Raw genomic sequence first — 13,148 nt, 5'->3', positions numbered from 1 at the left:
TTCAAAGTCATTGAACTGATAGTGAAATGGAAATCATCATAATTGCTAGTTATCTCTTCATGTCTAGCCATCTTTTGTTTTGGTGACATTGCTTTTGTACAAACTAAAAATTGTGTGTGGTCAGAACCACTGCCTGACAGTAATGAGGAAATACACACTAGTGAAAAAGGCTTTGTTCTCTGCTATTGCACTTGCGAGTCATGTGGGGAGTTCAAAGTAAATAAGTAGTTGTGTTCTGAATGAAGCATTGGTTTACAAAAAAAACTTTAATCCCAACTGAAATTCATGGAGTACATTGGCTTGCTGTAGGAGTATAAAAATAGCCCGTATGTTCTAGAATGTAAATGTTATGGGTTGGAGGGTTTGTTTTTTGGGTTTTGTTGTAAAAGCAGTGCTGAATCATATGATTTTCCTACAGTTGCAATCTTGAACAAAACCCTATTTTTCCTACAGATACATCGTAATTTTAGAAATTAAAACAAGTAGATAACTGTCAAGGACTTATGATTGGTTAACTGTTCAATTACAGAGGTACAGCTGGCTCGCCTCCAGGAGTTGGGATTCAATATGGAAGATTGTCGTAAAGCTCTTTTCATCTGCCAAGGTAACCTCAAATATTCTTAGATGGCCTTGCAGATTGTTCATATTACCTAACTTGCAATTAAGAAAAATTTTCAGACTGTAAAGTAGTTGATGCACAGGCAGTAGTTCCTTCTCTTCTTTACTTTGGCTCTGTGTTGGCATACGATCTTAAGCACTCTCATTTTTCTGTTCTTCCACTGTGTAGAAGCCACACCCAAATATTCTTCTTGCTGTTTGGGATATGTGGGGTGTTTGAGTGTATTTCTGTATGGGGTTTTGGGTTGTCTTTTTTTCTCTTATGGTACACCTATTTCTTGCTATTGACTACTATCTCTTTCTCTTTAGAGCACTTGTTTCCATCTCTCCCTTTTTGAATCATGTGTTTTACCTACTTCTTTCTACATGCGATACATGAAAAGAAGATGAAACTTTAACACAAGTGATTCTTTTTCTTCAGCACTGTCATGTTTCCCACCTTATTTTTAGGCATTCATAGTTTTCATATAGATTTATATTATGTTGCCACTATGTTTGCAAACATCAAAACACATTTCTTATTCTTAGAAAATACCAATGTATTTATAATTCTTTCATACTTACCATATTAAATAGAACACGTTCAAGGTACTGTTGGTGTTTTGCTGTAATTCTTGAGAGAGGGAATTAGTTACCTTCCATATGTTTTTTACATAAGTACACTTAATTTATAAAGTAGATGATGATTGATTGGTTATTTGGTTTTATCTAAGGTGACTTGAAAAAAGCAGCGAGTTGGTTATTTAAGAATGCTGAACCTTTGAAATCAGTTTCCCTGACCTCTTCTGGTCGAGATAGCCACGGTATCATGCCTTTTCAGTTCATCTCTGGAGTGGAAATAAAAGCAGAAAGTGTGTGCATTTGCTTTATTGATGACTGCATGGACTGTGACGTTCCCCTTGCTGAGTTGACCTTTTCACGTGAGTATCTTGTTTTGCTGAGTGTGTTGCATAAAATGACTGTCATATGCTGTGTGTTCAGCACCATGCTCTAGTTTCTTACGACTTAAGAAATTTCAGGTGACAGTGTTTTGGTGTTTGTGGTTGCTGTGTGCAGTTTTGGGGGTTTTATTTGAGTTCTTTTTTTTCATTTGTTTTTTAGTTTTTGCTTGTTTATTTTAAGTTTTGTTTTTAAGAAGTTTACAGTCTTTGTAGGGTTAAGATTCTGGTTTCTCCTTTATATAACCCCTAGCAAATGAAATCTGTCCTGAGTGGAACCCTAGGGAGGCTCCATGTTGTAAAGCATGGCTGTCTGTAAATGTTTTTTGAAGAGTATTATGATATGCTTTTTGTACTATTTAAATTTAAAAGACAATACAAAACCTTCTATAGCTTACTTAACAGTTCACAAAATCAGGAAAATTGGTTGTTCTGCGTTAGTATAGTGTTGACTTTCTTTTTCAGGTTTGAATTTTCTCCAACATTTGAGAGCCAACCCTGAAGGCTATGCTCATTTTACCCTCTCTGGAGATTACTACAATCGTGAGCTTTCAGGTGAAATAGTGGGGGGGTTGTTGTTTTCTTTATTTAAGCTTAGAAAAACAGTCTTGCCCTACTACAGTAGCCTGAAATTCACCCAACATGAAATGCATATAAGGGGGTGTGAAAGGTTTTTGTGATGGGATGTGTGTGTATGTAAGAACATGTGATCCTAGACAAGATACCCTAACTTAGTATCAGATGGAAGCATGTGGAAAGTAGAGAGATTGGTGATATGAAAGTTGCACTGAAGTTTTCAGATGTAATTGCATAAAAAGGTTATCCAACAACGTGACAGTTCTGTAACTAGCTGTCTCTGAATTCACTTCCCTTTTTTCGTATTTAATTGTTTTGATTTATTCAGTTTGTTACTTACTTCAGGAAGGAAAAACATGTGAGGGTAGGTGATTAGTCTCAGGACAATGGATTAACATAAGACTACCATCATCATTCATAATTTAGATACAAAAAAGCAAGTTATGCCTCAATACAGGTCAGACACTGACAAAAGAATCTAGTTCTGTGTTTTCTCTGAATTAGAAACTAAATCTTCTGTTACAAAATTGGTGACAACCACCTCAGGAATTATCTGTCAATATTAAGACAGGGTTTTTTTGTTTTTAGAAGTACATAGAGTGGGGATTTTTTAATAGCTTTTAGTCTTTTGTCTTTTGTGATAGTGAATAGTAGGCCAAGTTATATATAATGGTGTGAAAATAATTTTCAAAGCTATTTCAGAGAACTTAGTTCCACCTAACTTCAATATGAAGTTGTAATTGCCTTCTAATGCTTTCCTCAGAATTCAGATATTTCTGCAAGACCCTACATAATATACACTAGTTCAAATGGAGGCACTGGAGCAGCTTTGCTTTAATCTGTAGGCTTACAAATTCATCTTGAATGCAGATTGAAAGCAAAGGATCTCATTATTAAATACTTAGATATGTAAACAGCATTCCAGTGTGGCCTTCAAATGTGTAATACATGTGACGCTTCCTGTTTGTTCTCAGGCTGGGAGCCATTTATCGAGCCATGGCCATGTTCAGTTTCTTGGCAACAACAGGCTTCGAGCCGCCTCCACCCTTCCCGACTGAAGCTGGAAGTAAAGGCTAAACACCGTTTGGATATGAACATTACCTCTGTCTTCATAGGTATGTCAGAATACTCCCAGAGAGTGTCCCTATACAGTGTAATTTTCACTGTACTGAAAATGAGAGTCATTCCTAATTGAGTCCTGCTGGTGTCCCATCGTTGGAGGGAGGGAGATTTGGCACAAGTCCCCACATACTTGATGTGATACTGTATGCAGGTGTGCGTTTAGGCAGCCTGTATTTTATCAGATACTGTGGAAGTGTAAAGACGTGAGCTACATATTTTCAAGGTTAGTAGGAATTCTTTCTCTGGTCATATGAATTCTATCAAATTCATATGTTGTTTGAAATTTATTTTTAATCAGAAACAGACTTTCATCTAAAGCTTTCCATACTTTCCAGTACTTAAAAATATTTTGATAAGCTCGTCGTTTTTCAGTACATTGACAGGTGTAGTGGGGAGCTACTCATTTCAGTTCTGCAGTCTCTGAAAACCTAGGCTGTCAATTCCCACCTCAGCAAACCAAAATATTTTGTTCATCATTAACTCAAACTTCATGTAAGCTTCTGTGTTGCGAGACTATGATTGTGTACATTTCCCAGAAATATTGTATGCAAATCTGAATAATTTAGTGGTCACAATAAAAAAATGTAAATGGCTGAGCTTGCAAATCTAACAGAATAACCTTTCTTGTTCCTTGAATATTTATTCCTTTCTCCTGCAATGCCTGTGGGGTTGGCAGAGAGAGGGAGCCAAGGTGGGAGAAAAAGAAGCAAATTAATGATTCATAAGAGTTCCCGTGATGCTTTTTAATACTAGTGATAACAAGTAGTAAGGCTAGTTTATGATTAATACAGTGCCAGAGGACTCCATTGGTGTCTTGATATTTATGCAGGAATGTGCATGTACCTCTTAAAAAGAAAAAATTAGAAACTGCTTCTAACATGCCTTCTCAGGGAGAACTCTGCCACAGGGGTATCTTAACAACATGGAATTATACTGAAAGTTTGTTGGTTTTGGTTTTGTTTTTTTTTAATAACCTTGAGAATATAAAAGTATTTGGTTTTGAAGACACTGTTGTGTTTTCATGAGCTGTTGTTTGTCTTTAAGAAACAAGTAAGTGGGTCATAGAAAAAGCAGTGAGGTAAAGCTTTTGCCATTAATGTGGAGTAACTATAGTGTTTTGAATTTAACATACTTTTCAATTATTTTGTTTACTGCCACCTTGGAGACATTTGCTGTCTATGCTTATATTCCTCCAGAACAATACACATGTACCAAGCAGTCATGGATGGAAGATTACTGTAAACAGGACAAGGAGGTGAATGTAATCAGTTCAGAAGACTGGATGGGTTCTTCGGTGGATCCACCGTGTTTTGGGCAGAGTATGATACTCATTAATTGCACTTTATTTGAAGCAGTCCTGACATACAGAGTTATCTGTGTAATGTATTACAAATGCAGGTATTTGGTCTTCCTAGCGTACAATGAATTGTTAGAGATATTTGGCAAAAAAGAGAAAAATTCTATTTTCTGTTTAGTTGTGTTCAGTTCTGTAAAAACAAAAACCTTTTTGACTACTTGGCTTTGAGTGGGAACTTTGCGCTGCTAGTTCTGCTTCCTTTTTTGTCACACTTTCTCAATTAATGAGTGACTGTCCTGTCAAAAATTAAATAAGTGTGTTGAGTTTAGAGTGTGTGCGGATCAGAGGTGATATTTTTCTTTCTGTATCCCCAAAGACCTAAATGACCAAGATTATGGAAAAAATGGTGTTGTATTCATGAAACAATTCTCTAAGGAACAGCTCTTGATATGTGGCAGGTCTTTTCAGCTTCTTTTTTCCCAGTGTTACTTCTGGAATAAATTTTAGCATTTCAAATGCCAACTTTGTGTAAGCAAATGGATAGAGGGACTCAGACATTAAATGCATGATGTCAACTGTCTGTATCTTTCCTGATGCATGTTGGGGAAGAGTCTACCTGTATTTCTGTGGGTTTTCTTACCTGCTAACTTTGTCTTTCCTGTCTGCCAGGCCTTCCTCTTGTCTACCTTAGAACTAGGAGTACAGCCAGTTTGACTAACCTAGAGCATCAAATCTATGCTAGAGGTACTGTATAGCAGAGAGAGACAAAAAGGGGTTTTTTTCTTCTTTGTAAGGCTCTTGTGCAATAAATACTATGTTGTATATGTGTCTTGCTGGTAGATTGGCCTCTAGATTTAAAAAAAAACAACCAACCAAAAATCCCAATACCAAACAACATAACAGCTACTTTGCTTTTAAGCTGATTAACTTAGTATTTCATACTCTCTTTTTCTTAGATTTCTCTCTAGGCCCCTCAGGAATGAAGGGAGAAGTATAACTAATCCTATGTAGGAAAACTGTTATTTTGAGGAAGGTTGTATGAATTGTTAACTATTCAATGTCCCTTTCCTAGAGAGATAGTATAGAGTGATTAAAAATACCATAATAAAATCACAGGATTTTACTTTATATTCTAAAAATATCCAGCTAGTTAAAACTTTAAAATGCCTTCAGAAGGAACAATCTGTTTTCAGTAAGTCTTCAGAAGTAAGACATTCCTAGTATCTTGGTTCATTTGTTTTATATTTGACAGTACTAGTCTTTGGGCAAAACCATTCAGTTTGAAGTAGGATTTTTAAATTTTTGATGTTATAGAAGACAAAACAGCACACTTGATAAATACACTGCCCATGTAGAAAGGTTGCTGAATGGGAGGACAGAAATCTTTCCATAAATCTACATCTGTGGCCTGTTCAGACTGGCCCTTAGAAGCATCTTTGAGTGGTTGCAGACAGTTCATATGTGTTAAAAAAACCCCACAAAACTGGAAAATGTAAGAAGGTTTTATTTTTCTGAGGTATTTTTCAGGAAGCTATGTTTGTGAAAAAAATCAAACAGCAAAATCTTTTAATATTTGTTGCTTGGCTTTTAGTTAGTGTTGCAACTAAATTACTAAGTGATTTATGGAAAAAAACCTCCTTGTGATGGTAGTCTTTATTTTCAGGCAGTAGACTCTGAATGCAACTTTTAAATTAAGTTTTCTTTTAAAAGTCATGCCATAGTCCCAAAAATTATTTTAAAAAGTCTCAGAAAATAAATTGGCAGTCGATTAAACGCCAGAGTGAAAGTTCATTTGGCTTCTGGTATGTAATTTTGTAGTACCTGGGCTAGCCAAAAAATTGTATAAAGTCAAGCTCAACACTGAAAAGATTGTTTATTTGCATTTGGCAAAAATCAGAGTTTTCATTTTCAAGAATTTTATCTTTTTGCCATTTAATGGGAAAGAACTTTCTTTGTAAGCTTTAGAGAGTTCAGATTTAACTGACAGTGTAAGATATATAGGAATTTGATGTCGTTGATTTGGAATAAAGTTGTATGTGATCATCAGTAACTCCTTCAAAAACTTACCCATTCCTCGTTACTGCTTCTTGCCTCTGTAAACCTGTGCTGAAATTATTCCCAGTTAGACACATGTTGTGGTGGGATGGATGAGTCTCAGAACAGAAAGTACTTGAACTTGGTATCAGTCAGCTTTTGGAGTGGCTGCAGTTAAATTCTGTGGAATAGATCTCACTTTGATCTTACCTTTTCTTTAAGCAGCTGATTTATTGTGTGTGCCGCCTTTCTACTTCTCTCACACAAAAAGATGTATGTATTTAGGTAGCCGCCATTTATCTTCCTTTTTAAATAAGTTACTGGAATTTGACAGGGTTTTTTTTCTGTCCAAACACAGTAAGTATTTTCACAAATATGGTGTACTGCAGTATGGAAGATGAGAGTAACACTTGTGTGCTTGTTAGTAATGCGTACTTGAAAGAGTCAAACATGGTAGATGAAGTTTCTTCTTCTGGCATTTTGCTGTCCCAGCATTTTAACAAAACCAGATTACCTGGTTGCATTCACATTATTTTTCATACCTTGTTTTAGTAGGCTTTATGCTGTATAGGAAAATATTTCTATTGGTTCAGTCTTTGAGGATAGAAGCCCCATTTAAAGGGGGGTACCAGATAATCCTGTATTCATCACATTAAAGAGAGGATAAATCTTAATTGTAAGTGAATATGTGTTTAATACTTGATGAGCATTTGGTTGTAAGTGAAAAGTTCCTGATAATCATTGAGTTTTTAGTTGGGTTTTCTACATGTTAGTTATAACTATAGAGGCATTGTATTTTATGACTTGATATGAAGAAACAAAGGAACATGTAGATTAGGCTCAGTTCCAGGGGGGTTAATGTAGGGGAAGACTTTCTGTTTGCTTTATTCTATTTCTGTAATAAGTACTAAATTTAAAATGTTTTTAGTGATCTGTTATCCCGTTTCTTCGATCTGTTTTTCTGTAGTTGGTGCAGGTCGTGGTTCTCCAGCCATTGTGTCTCATCCTATGTTAGCATCTGATGAAGGCTTCTCTCATAAGCATTTAGACAAATCTTTATTTTGTTTTATAGCTGAAATGAAGACTCCAAAACGTAGGCAGCCATTTGTCCCTTTTGCTCTGAGAAATCATACTGGATGTACTCTGTGGTTTTCCACCCTAACTACAACACCAACCCGGTAAGAAGCTGTTGTGGGATCACTTTGACAATAGTTGTTGTTTCTGTAATGTGTCAGCCAAACCCTATTGTTTTCAGTGCTTTTGTTTTGTTTCAGAGAAACAGAGGCAACTCCCAGTCTTTCTTAGTTAAGAGCTTTTTGTTTGACAGTGAGATAGTTTTACTACTAAGAACAAAGTTTATTTTTTTCAAGAGGCCAAACAGAATTTGAAACCTGGACAGATACATTCATGATGTATATGTGTTTACTGCAGGACTTGTATAGCCTGAGGGAGACTAAAAAGCACTTGTTAATTGAAGTCGTCATTTTGTCAGTCTGTAAAATTATGCGATTCTTTACAGGGCCGCGCTGTCTCACAGTGGGAGTCCAGGTGTCGTTCCTGAGGAGAATGGGACGCTGCTGGATGATGCCCATAATGTCAGTGAATGGCAAGAAGTTATCACTGGGCAAGAGATTCCATTTGAATTTGAAGCCAGAGGGAAACTCAGACACAGGTGAAGCAACTAGGCTGTGAGATGTGTTTTGGCACACTCACATATGGAATACAGGATTGTAGTTGTGATGAACTAGCAGGTGTTAAATAAAAAGTGGATATTTTTAAAAATCTGTTAATGTTTTGGTTTTCAATGTTTAAGAATCAGGTATAGAGCGAAATTATCAGTTATATAGTAAGCAGCATGTATTACTATTCTTGGCAGCCATTCCTAAATGTGACTTGGATTGTTACAAGCTTTTAGAAAGACTTAGGGGTCTCAAAGGATGGGGGGGTGGAGGGCATTGGTTGTTGAGCATAACTGTTATCAGTGTTAAGAACTAGAAGAATTTGTTAACAAATATGTAGTATACTTCTATTTTTTATTGTATGACATAGTTGTACTTGTCATATATATGTTTATTAGGGAAGGTGGAACAATTGAGCAGATGTAAAATCAGGTCTGTCTTTATCTGTGAAATAGAAACACTCTTGAGGCTTTTAGAGGATGTTCTTGGTTTGAACTGTTTGGTGTTTATACTATATAATAATACTTAATAGTAATTTAACTTTATCTAACCTTGCAGGCACACACATGATCTAAGAATTCATCAGTTGCAAGTGAGAGTAAATGGCTGGGAAGAAGTCAGTCCAGTATCTGTGGACAAAGTTGGAACATTTTTCCGATATGCTGCACCAGATAAGAACTCATCATCTTCTACTGTAATTCTGATTTTGAGTGTTAGTTTTAACAGAATATGTAATTTGAGAGTGATGATGTCTCCAAGATTTTGTTCTTAAAGCAGCTGTTGTATAACATTGTCCTCTTTCCACTTAGATTGGACTGGGAGACTTTGGAGATCCTGGGTTCCTAACTGGCAATTTTATGTGTAACAAAAACAGAATAGTCAGCAGTTAGTCTGTGCTTAACAGTCAGAGCTTCCAATGACAGAACTAATATATTAGTGACAGTGTCATGGACTCATGGAAATTGAGCTTTAGATCAGCACTGCGTTTCAGCAGCTATTTTTATTTCTTCTGTTACAGGAATGCTTTTCATGTGTTTAATTTACTTAAACAACACTGGCTATTTCCTGTAAGTCTAGAGATTGTTGAAATATGTGGCTTCTTAGACAAAATATACTTGTCATGAAGGAAAAATGCAGTTGTAATAATCAGCAGGCTGGCAGTTGGTGGTTGAGGCTCAATGATAAAAATGATCTTGTGGATTTTGAAACTAGTTAAGTTTTGAGACTAGCTACTGAAAATTGTTGAGCACTGAAGAAATTGGAAGTTGAGCTCTTTTTGGTATAATACAGGATTAGAATTTAATTTCATGATACTACTGACAAGAGCCAGTCTCTTATTCTGATGTTTTCAAATTGAAGCATAAAAAGCATCATCTCTTTCTGTAACTTGATTTTTGAAGGAAGAGGATGCAAACTAATGAGAACTGCTGTTCAGGAACATCATCTCTAGCTTTTTCTTCTTTCAATAAAACTTATTCCTTCAGCTTCATTTGTTTTTAAAGCAGTATTGCAAACAAGTTTTGCTAATACAGTTCTGACCTGTTTCCCAAACTGTATTGAGATAAGAAACACAAAGTAATTAAAGTATTTAGTTTATTCTTCTGTAGTAATGTTCTGTATTACAACTAAGAGTAATATCTTAAAAATTGAACAACTTTAACTTTCTTATTTACTTTTCTCCCAGCTTGGAAGCCCAATAAGTCGAACAAATATAATACATCCACAAGTCTATGTAAGTATATATTTTCATATTTTGAGAGCTACTGAAATAAGACTAGCATAATTCTGCAAGTGAACTATCCTTCTAGAACCTTTTCAGTAGAAAGGAAACGAAAGTCAAACAAACAAAACAAACTATCAAATCAGAAAAAGTACTTAACATGACTTACCATTCCGTACCAGCGTAAATGGTTGTTTGAAGAATGGATCTTAAGTCCAGTATGTGAATTCCAGCATGTGAGCCCATATAAAATGCGGTTTTCAGGATCAAAGTGGCAATGGCTGTCTAATGAGGAGATAAAATACCACAGCTAAGAGTGAAGAAAGTATACATATTTTAAGAAAGGTTCATCTAATTTTTTAGTTTTGACATCTAGGAATGGCGAGTGACTGATAATTATATGAGGCTTGGAATTCAAACTCCATGAATTTTAAAATAATGTAATAGTGACAGAGTGTATAAAGTGTCCTTTTAGGATCTCTATTGCTCTTACTTGAACTTGCATTGTTTTGAAAAAGATAACAGAGTTAGTATTAAGTATTGCTTTTTCATAGTTAATTTTTATTGTGTTTTGAAGAGGAGGTACAGGATTATAAATAGTTATTATGAAACTGTATATACCTAAGGTGTTGCAGGTGATTGGACTCAGTTGGCAAGTTTTTACTCCAGCAGTTACTGCTTCAGAATTGAGGTGTCCCTCTTCTAGATGTAATCAATACCTGAGCCTTTTAATGCTTTTAAATATCTTCCAGTTTTCTTCATTGCCTCCAGTTCGTGTGGTATTTGAAGTTACCATGGAAGGTAGTGCTCGGAAAGTGATAACAGTGCGTTCAGCTTTGATTGTGAAGAACAAACTGGAAACACCAATGGAACTAAGACTAGATAGTCCTTCTGCTCCTGACAGTAAGTGTTGTGTATTCCTTCCCTACTATGGGGAGTCCTTAGCTTCCTCCCCCAGAAGATACTCTGCTGTCTTTAATGGTTCACAACAAAGTAGACCTCCCTGGAGGGGAAGTGGGTAATGTTAAGAAGAAAGTGATCAGAAAGGTAAGCCAGAGAACCTAGTAAGATTTTTCCTTACTGTTCAGGTAAATGGAGAAAGCTGAGACTCTGTAAAGACTGAATCTCATTTCTGTATGTAGCATGTTGTATCTTTTAGCAGCGGTGTGGAAGGTTTCAGGTGTTGGCATGCAAAGATGCAGTCTAGAAATGTAGTGATATGCTGATAATGTATGCAAAATGTAGTGAACGAGGTCTTTTTAAAATAAGTATTTTCACTAAAGCATCCAAGGAAAAAGAATTTAATTTCCAGCAAGTTTTCAGTTTGTTTCCAGCTTTAGATTTACAGACCTAAATTCATCTGCTGCCAAATTGTTAATAAGGCTTAAAACAGTGGTTTGGTGTTTGAAACATACATGAGGCAGCTGGTGTTGTTTATTAGAATGAAATGTGTTGCTTCAGAAGTTAGAGACATACTATTTGAAAATCTTACGCTTTTCAGTAAAGGGGCCTGTTTTGATATGTGTGTTTTCTTCTCTGGTTGCAGAACCTGTAGTTCTTCCAGCAGTTATGCCAGGAGATTCCTTTGCTATTCCATTACACCTTACATCTTGGCGTTTGCAAGCCAGGCCAAAAGGAATGGGAGTCTTTTTCTGTAAGGCTCCAATTCATTGGACTAATGTTCAGAAGACAGCAGAAGTATGTAGCAGCAAACGAGAGTGTCATTCAATGGAGTCTGAAAATAGCCGATTTTTCAGGTAATTATGACCTAATTATTGTTCCATAAGCTGTGTTACCTCCTTCTGATAAATACTGTGAAAGTAACTAACAGGAAAGAAAATACTTAGAAATGAAAGCCTCTGCAGTTTAGTGGAAAGTTTTGTTTGGTTTCTTGACTAATGAAAAACATTGAAGCATAACTGCTGAATTTCTGCAGGGCTCCTTGAAGCCCCTTTGAGAGTGCTTGGTAGCAAATGTCTGAGGATACAAAGTAAGCACAGTATTAATATTTACTGTAAAAAAGAAAAGCTTAGAAAATAGAATTTTGGGTTTATATTACATCATCTAGTCTGACTCACTGAGAATAATGAGTGATTTACCATAGTGTGTTTGTAAATACTCATTCTTTGTCTTGAATGTCCTGTACTCTGTTCTAAGCCCAAAAATGTTGCTACATAGTAAGGACTTAATGGAATTTTGTAATCATCAGATACGATGGATTTAGGGATGCTCTCAATTTAGGAAATACTAGGATAGACATTATGGTAGTTGTTTCTGGAAATGACCTTTCCATACTGTATAGTTACCGCTGTGTGTTAGTTCCATAGTTCATTTCTTAATATGCTGTTTTTGAACATATCACAGGGAGGAAAATTAACAAATTACTTAAAATGAAGGTTTATTTACTCTATTTTTTTAATGTAACTAATGAAAAGCTGAAGTGTCAGGTGGCCAAAGCAAGGATATATCTTTCATTCAAGAAAGAAGGACACGTTCATCATTTATGTTTAAGAACATGATCATAGTTTATTTTAATAGTTAAAATCTCTTTTTAGTAATAATTGGTAACATGTTTCTGTGAGTTTATGGAAGTTCGTTTTAAAGTTGGCAATCTATAAAAGCAATTTTCTGTTAGGTCTCTGAACAGACTAGGTTTTTTAGGTGACTAAATTAATTATTTGATTAAAATCAGGAAACTCCTGTTGTCTTAATGTTAGGCATAAATACAAAATACCTTATAATCAAACTGTAAAGTGATACTATGGAGAGCAATTCACAATGCTGTTTTTGCTATCAGTCCTGAAGTTACAGCATGTTATGGGATTTAGTGCAATACACAAAGACAGGGTTCAGTTATTCCATGGAATTCATTGACGACTACTCACATATTTCTGCCTTCACAGGTTTTGTGTGGCTATAAAGAAAGAAAATTACCCAGATTACATGCCTTCCAACATCTTTTCTGACAGTGCTAAACAGATTTTCAGACAGCCTGGGCACACTATTTATCTTTTGCCAACGGTGGTAGTCTGTAACTTGCTGCCTTGTGAACTCGAGTTTTATGTTAAAGGAATGCCAATTAGTGGGACGTTAAAACCTGGCAAAGAGGCAGCATTGCACACAGCTGATACATCTCAGAACATTGAGCTTGGTAAGCTTCTTTT

At 35.7% G+C, this 13,148-nt stretch overlaps 1 protein-coding gene across 1 annotated transcript in view; it reads left to right on the top strand.

The window, feature by feature from the left end:
- VPS13D (vacuolar protein sorting 13 homolog D) overlaps window positions 1-13,148 on the top strand; it is a 111,052-nt gene that overhangs the window by 38,300 nt on the left and 59,604 nt on the right. The window contains 13 exon segments of the mRNA XM_042794934.1: window positions 530-604; window positions 1,332-1,538; window positions 2,022-2,111; window positions 3,107-3,247; window positions 4,451-4,573; window positions 5,221-5,295; window positions 7,658-7,763; window positions 8,105-8,257; window positions 8,823-8,958; window positions 9,949-9,996; window positions 10,737-10,887; window positions 11,531-11,741; window positions 12,888-13,135. Of these exon segments, the coding sequence (XP_042650868.1) occupies window positions 530-604; window positions 1,332-1,538; window positions 2,022-2,111; window positions 3,107-3,247; window positions 4,451-4,573; window positions 5,221-5,295; window positions 7,658-7,763; window positions 8,105-8,257; window positions 8,823-8,958; window positions 9,949-9,996; window positions 10,737-10,887; window positions 11,531-11,741; window positions 12,888-13,135 (1,764 nt within the window).

Source organism: Tyto alba, unplaced genomic scaffold, assembly GCF_018691265.1.
Source record: "Tyto alba isolate M040663 unplaced genomic scaffold, T.alba_DEE_v4.0 Super-Scaffold_20000042, whole genome shotgun sequence".
Lineage (NCBI taxonomy): Eukaryota > Metazoa > Chordata > Aves > Strigiformes > Tytonidae > Tyto > Tyto alba.
The sequence above is the reverse complement of the archived record's forward strand: the minus strand, read 5'-3'. Positions and strand labels throughout refer to the sequence as shown.